Below are 9,855 nucleotides of genomic sequence, written 5' to 3'. Positions count from 1 at the left end.
TGTGTATGTGTGTATATATATATATATATATATATATATATATATACTAGTTATTGTTGGTGATGGTGGTGTTGGTGCTGTTAACTCAATAATCTCAGGAGAAACAAGATGTCAGGGGATCCAAAGGGCCTTGGAGAGATGCCCAGTAGGCATAAATAATAATAACCTCACATTTAGGTAGCTTTTTATGGTTAGCCAAATGCTTTCTTCATGACTACCCTGAAAATATTATTATTCCCATTTTTTACGGATGAAAAAACTGAGAATCAGAGAGGGGAAATGTGTTGCACAGTGGTAACAGTTTCAAATCCAATTGATCCAGACTCATTATCAAGGAAGACAAAGCAAGAAGGTGCTTAAAAGACCTACTCGAGCATATGGATGGCCAGAAAAGGAAGTAGGCTAATCAGGAACCAGGAGGGAAGGATGGCAGGTGGGCACTCCAAGGGCTGCACTGGCAGCCATCGAATAGCCCATGACCCAGAGAAAGAGTCTCCCATCTCTTGGCTGAATGCCCTAGGGAGTAGCTTTGGCAGGACACAGATAAGTGCTGTGTGAGCCAAAAAGGCAAGAAGGGGTCATGATCTGCCTCAGTAAAGTGAGAGGATCATGTGTCCACTTGTGAGAGTATCCCAGAGCTCAGAGAGGAAGCTGTAGGAGGCAAAAGGCTCAAGAGAAAGATCCCATTTTTTTTTTTTACTGAATTAGAATAAAACAATAACAAAATTAGTTTGGAAGAACAAGAAGTCAAGACTATCAAAGGAGCTAATAAAAATGTAAAGGAAGGAGGTTTAGCAATACTAGATCTTAAACTGTATTATAAAGCAATAAATATCAAAACTAGCACCGGTTGAGAAATAGAAAGGTAGATCAGTGGAACAGAGTAAACATACAATTCACATTGTATTTGATGAGCATAAAGACAGGTTTTGGGGATAAAAATTCATAATTTGGTAAAAATTATTGGGAAAACTGGAAAGCAGTATGGCAAAAATTGGGCATAGGCCAACTTCTTACTCCATTTAACAAGATAAGGTTAAAATAGATACATGAACTATATATACAGAGAGATATGAGAAAAATTTTTAGAACATGGAACATATCACCTATCAGATTTATGGACAGGTGAACAATTTATAAATAAACAAGAAGCAGAGAGCAGTGTGAGGTGCAAAATGGATAATTTAAATTGCATTAAATTAAATTTTTTTGTACAAATAAAACAATGTAGCTAAGATCAGAAGGAAAGCATAAAACTGGGGAAATTATTTATAGGCAGTTTCTCAGATAAAGGTCTCATATGTCAAATATATAAAGACCTTTGTCTAATCTATAAGAAAATGAATCATTCCCCAATTAATAAATGGTCAAAGGATATGAAGAGACAGTTTTTAGATAAAGAAATCTAAACAATTTATAGTCATATGAAAATTGCTCTAAATCAATATTGATTAGGGAAATGCAGGTTAAAACAACCTGGAGGTATCATTTTACACCCATCAGATTGGCTAAAATGATCAAAGGGGAAAGCGACAAATGTTGGAGGGGATGTGGAAAAATTAGGAAACTAATTCACTGTTGGTAGAATTGTGAATTGATCCAAATGTTTTGGAGAGCAATTTAGAATTATGCCCAAAGAGTTATTAAAATGCCTATACCCTTTAACCCAGAAATACCACTATTAGGTCTATTTCCAAAGATGATTATGGAAAAAGGAAAAGAATTTGTATGTTCTAAATGAATTACAGCAGCTCTCTTTGTGGTGGCAAACAACTGGAAATCAGGGGGATGCACATCAACTGGGGTATGGCTAAACAAGTTGTGGTGTGTGATTGTGATGGAATACTACTGTGCTATCTGAAATGATGAGCTTGGGGCAGCTAGATGGTGCAGTGGATAAAGCACCAGCTTTGAAGTCAGGAGGACCTGAGTTCAAATCCGGCCTCAGACCAAACACTTGATACTTACTAGCTGTGTGACCCTGGGCAAGTCACTTAACCCCAATTGCCTAAGCAAATAAATAAAAAAAAGAAATGATGAGCTCGATAATCTTAGGAAAAACACGGGTGGGGTTGGAGGAGATAACGAAGAACAAAATGAACAGAACCAAGAGCACCTTGCAGATATGAACAGCAATATTGTTTCAAGAGCGACTTTGAGTGACTAAGTCGTTTTGACTGCTGTAAACACCCGAGTTAACTCTAGAAGACATATGAAGGAAGAGGCTATCAGCATCAGAACTGATAAATCAGTTATCAGAACTGATAAATAGAAGTACATATAGAATGTTTTTTACATACACACACACATTTGTGTCTAATGGTGGCCACCTCTAGGGTTGGGGTGGGGGGAGGAAAGGAAGAAAAAAAAGGATAAAGATAAATTTAGATGATAACTTTATTATGTATTAGAAGAAATAGCAAGTTTTACACAATAGATGCTCAGTTTCATGTACATCCTCTGGTTTTTTTCCTATTCTATTATGTTTTGGAAATGCTTGTTTTATTTCTTAAGTTCAGAATAAAATGAGTAGAACTAAAAAAAAAATGTCTCACAATCCAGTGACCCCATCCTTCCCGCTTTGCACAGTTCTGAGACTAAAGTTGGGGAACAAACCTTGGAAAATACGTCTTCCTGTTATCTGGGAGGAAATTCTAGCACCGATGACCTCACAATTGAAAGGGATGACCTGCTCCAACCTCCAATGCCCTGTGCACAAACCGTCTTTGGAAATCTTGAATTAGGATTCTGCAATTTAGCAGATCCTGGCTGGCCCTTTATCTTTCAAGGAGGAAAATGCATGGGTGAGCAGTGGTTCCAGTCCAGGCTCTGATACCTGCTACCTGTGTGACCTTGGACAAGTCACTTTACCTCCATGGTGAAGTTTCCTTATCTGCAAAATGAGGGGGCTGCACTAGATTGCTTCTAAAGTGCCTTTCAGGTAAACCTAGCATCCTATAAGTGTAACCTCTCTGGACCTTAATTTCCTCCTCTCGTAAACTAAGGGTCTTGGGCCAGACACCTCCTGAGGTCCTTTCCACCTCCAAGTCTATGATCATATTAAATTTTATTTTTTAGGCAATTGGGGTTAAGTGACTTGCCCAGGGTCACGCAATTAGTAAGTGTCAAGTGTTTAGTCTGAGGCCGGATTTGAACTCAGGTCCTCCTGACTTCAGGGCCAGTGCTCTATCCACTGTGCCACCTAGCTGCCCCCTGATCATACTAATTTTAAAACAGATAATTTTCACCTCCAAGGCACCATCCAAGGCCCAACTAATGACTTTTTGTGGGATTTGGTTGAGTGATGTGACCCTGTCATCCACTGGTAGATGCTTCCTCTGGTTGGTGAGCCTGAGTTGGAGCAGAGACACTTCCCAAGGACCTGAACAGCTGTGGGAGAAGAGGAAGGAAGATAAAGAAAATCTCACAGTTGGACCAAGAGACCCAGAGCCAGGTCTGAGACTCCCCATCCTAGCATTGAGCAGAGCAGAGACAGCAGCAAGATTTCCTGTGCTGACACGCAGCAGCCGCCATTGGTGGTATCTAGATGTGGGACCTGGGGCAGACACTGAGGATTCCCCAGGTGCACGAATATGCAGTGTGAGAGTTCTTGTTCAGTGTCTCTGTGGGTTTGACTCATAGTGCCATCCCAGCAGGCACAATAGTACAGCCCCGCATCTGCCTCTGTGACTTGGTGGATTCTGAGGCTTGCTGACAAGTCGCTCTCCCGTTTCTTGGCCTCATACCTCTCCTCACTGACCCCATCTTCATGAATGACATTGTCATTGGATGAAAGATAGAGAATCCGTTCCAGATGCCCACCGGGCTTCTGGCGGTACCAGTGAATGTAAGCGGACCCAAAAGAAGTCACATTCACTCGGCATACCAGAAAGGCGGTGTTACCACTTCTCTTAGTGTTGGATGGCATAAACTGGGTCAGTATGGGTTCCATGCTTGCACCTACAAGAGAAAAGAATCTCCTGGACCGCCAGATACCAAGAGCTCTGGTGTCCAAAAAGAATCAAAATATATAGCTGGTCACTTTGGGATGGAGTTGGACTTTGCTAGGTGGAGAGTTGAAGTTTGGGGAAGAAGATGAGGTAATGAAATGAGTCTTTAAAATCATTGTAGAATAAGCTGTCAGAAATACCTGCTGATGAATGGCCCAAAAATTCTTGTAAAGTAGTTATTAGGTACTTTAATCAATTATGCATAAAATAGTCACTGGGCTTGTGATAGCTGTATTCTTTATTTATTAAGTGTACTCCTTTGGCTTTTTTTTTTTAGGATTAAAGGAATTTTTATTTTTTTTAATTAAAATTTTTAATTTACGGAATAAAACAAACATTTGCATGGCATAGTACAGTCATTGTTTGAATGAATAAAGGATTTTGTTAGGCTAGTTTGACTTCTTGTATCTACTTAGAGAATGAAACAGAGACACCGACTTTCCAGCTAAGAGGGAACTAAAAGGGCCGTGGGTGTTTCTGTCTCTGTCTTTAGACTCAACTCAAGACTGTAGACTTAAACAAGCCTAACCAAATGCATTTATCCATTCAGATGGAGGTTTGGCAATGTCTTTCAGGGAGCCTTTAGTGCAGCCAGTGCTCTTATGGTAGAGATTGCGGCCCTGCGACCTTTGCCGGGGTCACCCGTTTGGGTAAGTGACCTCAGGTAGGACTCCAGCCCAGGGGCTCTGACTCCAAGGTCACTACATCATGCTGCATCTCTCAGAGGAAGAGATATGGTGTTGCCTTAAAAAGAAACCTCAGATTCAGTCTTTTATCCCACAGTTCAGGCTGGCTGTCTTTGCAAGGAAAGTGTCAGGTTTTTTTCCCTCACCCATTTCTTGGCCCCTCCATGAATGGATACCAAACAAATGACAAAAAGAAAGAACTCACCAATCCCAAGAAAAGCCAGGATCAGAAAGCAAACCAGTAGCACTTTGGTGGTCTCCATAATGGAGAGGGAGAAGGCCAGAAGTCATTCAACAGAAGGGAAGTGATGCCTGTGTTGGAGAGGAAGGAAATGACTCTAAGCAGAAAGTGGCTAACCAGAGACAAACTCTTTTTGGCCACAGATGCACAGCCACCCACAAGGGAAAAGGGGTCTTGCTTAATTCATTGGCAATATTCCATTGAATTCCATCCTTTCGCTGTTTACCAGCAGCACCCTTGTCCACAGGTGCCCTTCATTAGAAAAGGGTGTTCTTACAAAGAAAGTGAGCTTCTTGCAATGGTCCCTTGGTTTTCCCTGGAAATTGTAAACACAGGTATAACATCTGCCTTGGAATACCGCACATCTGGATCACAGCTCTGATGTATGTGGGATGCTTGTTTTCTTATCGCACATGGTAAGTGCCCTCATGCTCCCACTCCAAATTGCACCCCACTCACTTTACTGGAACATATCTCTTAAATGTTACCAATGATATCTCTGCTGTGAAATCCAGGGTTTTCTTCTCAGTCATCAATCTCATTGGTCTCTCTTCAGAATTTAACTCAGTTGACTCTCCTTAGATATGGGGTTAAATGGAGCAAAAATGGATCAACAAGGAGCATAAGACAAACACTAAGCTCTTAAGAGCCTAAAGATTTCATGGGAATTTAAATAATGTGCAGAAAATCAGTAGGAAGGGCTGCCCTGACAATCAGAGAAATAAACCTCTTGACACCACATTAGTGAATTGCTCTATTTTGTGGGCAAGAATAACCATGTGGGAGATCACTTGGATGGGGAGAGGGGAGAAGAGAGACAGAGGAAAGCAGCTGATGGGCTCCCATCAAGTCCATAGGGGAACAGCGAAGGGTTAGTCATTCTTCCAGGCTCTGAACAACAATGAAAGCAATGGGAAAATAGGCTCAAAAATTGAGTAGAGGGCCTGGGCTGGTGCCTCAAGATGGAGTTCTCCTCTAAGAAGTGGCTCTTTGTCGGTACCACTAAATCACATTTCAGTGGGAGAAGAGGTTTATGTCTGTGCTAAGAGACAGAGACCTTCTAGTGGGTGAGGAAGCTAGGTGGCATAGGGGAGATTCTAGGCTGGACCTGGAATCAGAAAGACTTGTATTTCAATCTGACCTCAGATACGTCCTAGCTGTGTGATCTTGGGCAAGTCACTTAACCCTGTTTGCCTCAGTTTCTCTAATTGTAAAATGATAATAATAGTAGCATTCATCTCTTAACATTATTGTGAGGAACAAATGAGATCTATGTAAAGTGCTTAGCACAGTGCTGGGCACATAGTAGGTACTATGTAAATACAAGCTATTATTATTATTATTATTATTGTTATTGTTATTATTATTGTTACTACATCTTGGGGAGATTTGTACTTTAGGAGATTACCTAAGGTTGTGCCTTCCTGGACATCATCTGCCCCAAAAGAGGCATTGTATGGATTCTCTAAAGGCAGCCAGCTCCCCGAATGTTTTAGAACAGGGGGAGTCATACAACCAGAGATTGTCTGAGACTGTCTTAAAAGTAGCAAGGCAAAGTCGGGAAGCAGGAGCAGGACTCTGGACTTCAAGCAGCAAAAGAGGTCTACCACACACATCTGCTTCCATCTGATGCTGATATTTTTAATGGGGCAAAGCAGAGAATAGGGAGGACTAGCTAAGAGCTACAGAATCAGCACCATGGAGATGGATGGAAGGAACTGAAAGGGGATAGTTCAGAAGCTTTGTCTTCATGAGACGCAGAAAGAGTAAAGAAGGAACAAGTCAAAATAGTCAATAAGCATTAGTTGTTCAATTGTCTTCAGTCACATCTGACTTTTTGTGGCCCCATTTGGGGTTTTCTTGGTGGAGATACTGCATCGGTTTGGCATTTCTTTCTTCAGCTCATTTTACAGATGAGAAAACTGAGGCAAGCAGGGTGAAGTGACTTGCCCAGGGTCATACAACTAGTAAGTGTCTGAGGTCAGATGAGTCTCAGGAAGATGAGTCTTCCTGACTCCAGGTCTGGCAGTCTACCCACTGCAACACTTAGTTGCCCCAAACATTTATTGAATACCTACTATGTTTCAGGCATTCTGCTAAGCGCTGTGGATATAAAGAAATGCCCTTCCCCCAACAAAAACAAACAAACAAGCAAACAAACAAACAAACAAAAACAACCCAGTCCCTGCTCTCAAGGAGCTCCCAGTGTAACGGGGGAGACAACAGGCAAACAATGTTCAAAGTTTAGATAAGATCAGTTGGAGATGTCTAATAGGGTAAAGTCTTCTCATTATTAAGTGGAATCAGGAAAAAGCTTCCAGGAGAAAATGAGATTTCAGCTGAGAGTTGGAGGAAGCCAGGGAAGCCAGATGCAGAGATGAAGAAGAAGAGAGTCCTAAGCATGGGGTACAGCCAGTGACAGTGCCTTGATCACAGTGTGTGTGTGTGTGTGTGTGTGTGTGTGCTTGCACGTGTAGGTGTGTTTGTGTGTATGTGTGTCTCTCTGTGTGTAGGTATGTTTGTGTGTGTGCTTGTGTGTTTCTGTGTGAAGCACAGTGGAAGGTAGAAGATGGCTGGCATGGCAGGAAGGGGCCAGGTGATCAAGGCTTTGAACACCAAGCAAAGGATTTTCTATTTGATCCCGGAGGTGTCTGCCATGACAGGACAACTCCCCCCTCCTCCTCCTCTAGGAATTCCTAGCCTTCTTTAATGATCTAGGCCAGTTATATTGTACTACAGAAGGGCCTTCATGAATTCCCTCCCACTACCAGGCCCCCCCCCCATTTAAATTAGGTTGTATTTCCTTTTTATGAGAGGCAGCTTGGAATAAGGGATAGAGAGCTGTTCTCAAAATCAGGAGGGCCCAAATTCAAGTCACATCTTTGACACATGTGACCCTGGGAAATTAATCGAAACTCCCAGTAACCCAAGAAAGCCTCTAAGACTCTAAGTTGAGAGAGGACTCTGGCCTCTATTGATAGAAGGAATTTCCTTGTCTGGGAGTTCCTGGTCCAGTCCCCGTCTCATGTTTTGGACAAATTTTTGACTTTCTTATATATGTGTCCATGTTGCTTCCTCATAAAACACACAGTCATTGAGGGGAGAGAAGTTTTTATTTTTGCATCTCTAGGACCCACACAATGCCTAGAAGGCATATTTTATTATTACTATTATTTTGGAGCTATGTTTTCATTGAGGTAGGGAACTCCCAGTAAGGAAGCCCCTCAACCAATGTAGATGAACATTTTCTGGAACCTATCTTACTAGAGAGTTACCTGGCACATGGAAAGGGAGAAGATGCTTAAGAAATGCTTGTTGATAGATGGAAACTGAGTTTTTAATATTAGAGAAATGCTTTTGAAAACAACAAATAATAATTTTGGGAGCCTCATTTCCCACAGAGAATACTAATAGAACATTTTCTTAAGGAAGTTCCTTAATTCTTTATTGTTTCAATTGCATCTGTTGTACAAAATGGGGAGAATTTATAGAATTTTCATCATTTTATCTTTTTAGCTTTGGCTCCTGAAATCATTCATTTTGCTTGGCTTTCTTCCCATGAAGCACTCTCAGTATCCCACCCCCAGCCTCCATGACCACAGATCTCCCTCCCTGCCTGCCCCCACTTCCAGCCTTGGTCATCTATAGACACATGTTCTCTTTCACTGCTGGTCATACCATTTCCCCAAGGCTAAGGGCAGTTTCTTGAAGAGAACTGTGTCTTGGGCTCCTTTCATCTTTCCCACAGCACTGGGCACACTCCACCTGAATCAATACTCATTGATTAACAAAGATAACGAACCATCACAACCATAAGTGATGAGGAGAAATAGCATCTCAGTGTTGGAAGGCACTTCCCTGGTCACTTAGTCTGAATTCTACCCAAAAAAGGATTTGAATTGGTTCAGAGACCTAAGGAATTAAGAGAGGATATTAATGTCTTCCTTCTTCATGTTTCTTTTAGTTTCTCCTGAGGGATATTGGATCCAAGTGTTAGCTTTGGTGCATGAGCTTTGGACAGGGGGCAAGACATGGAGTCAGGAATATCTGTGTTCAAAATCATCCTTAGACAGGTGCTGCTGGGATGGAAAGAGAACCTGTTCCATAGGGTGGTGAAGAGGATGAGGCAACATAATATAAAGTAAGGCTCTCTGCCAAAAAGCAGAGAGACAGAAGTTGAGAATTGGAAGGGACCTCAGAAGCTGTCTGGTCCAACCCATAAAACCATCGGAAATCTTAGAGCCCTGCAGAGATGTGAATGGTTACGATGGTGATGGAGGGAGTTTGGAACCTGTATGAGTTAGAGCAGGAATGTAGTGTGGTATAGACATGGGCCACATGGTCCTGGTAAGAAATGCAGGAAGTGTTACCGACAGGCCAAATGGGATGGGAGCCAGAAACAAGGAGGTGGCCCCCAGGGGAAGAGGATGTGGGGAGGGCCGCAAGGAGGGCAGGATTCTTGTAGGTGTTGTCACTGAGTGCTGACTGCTGTGGTCTTCCCAGCATGCACAATAGTAGGTGGCCTCATCTTCACGTGTTATGCTGCTTATTGTTAGGATTGAGGTTCCTTTGCCTTCATTCTTTTCTGCCACAAATTTCTTCCTTACCTCATGTAAGGATTTTGTTGCGGCAGCACTGGTTGAGTGGACAAAGAGCAGATGTTGCAAAGGTTGGTTTGGCTTCTGCTGGTACCAGTGTATGTACTCGTCCTTAAAGTTCTGACTGCCAGACACTTGACAAGTCACACGTGCTGTTGTGCTCAGGTCTCTAGTGATGGAGACTTGAGGCTGCTTCAGTTCAAGAGCTTCGTGTCCAACTAGAAATAAAAGAAGAGAACACAGAGACGTGAGGAGGTCCTTTGGAGAATTTCTTCTGTTTCTTACCTTATGTGAAAAGAGGGAGAAGCTAACTCACAGGC

The 9,855-nt window shown here is 42.2% G+C and overlaps 1 gene segment (V, D, J or C); it reads right to left on the bottom strand.

Annotated features, from left to right (window-relative positions):
- Positions 1-3,221: 3,221 nt before the first annotated feature.
- Positions 3,222-5,384, bottom strand: LOC114039512. The segment is given in 2 exon segments: positions 3,222-4,004; positions 4,902-4,975. A coding segment is annotated over 1 exon segment (528 nt).
- Positions 5,385-9,855: the final 4,471 nt, after the last annotated feature.

Source organism: Vombatus ursinus, unplaced genomic scaffold, assembly GCF_900497805.2.
Source record: "Vombatus ursinus unplaced genomic scaffold, bare-nosed wombat genome assembly UNPS02012064.1, whole genome shotgun sequence".
In the NCBI taxonomy this organism is placed as follows: domain Eukaryota; kingdom Metazoa; phylum Chordata; class Mammalia; order Diprotodontia; family Vombatidae; genus Vombatus; species Vombatus ursinus.
Note: the sequence above shows the minus strand (reverse complement) of the source record. Positions and strands in the feature narration are given on the sequence as shown.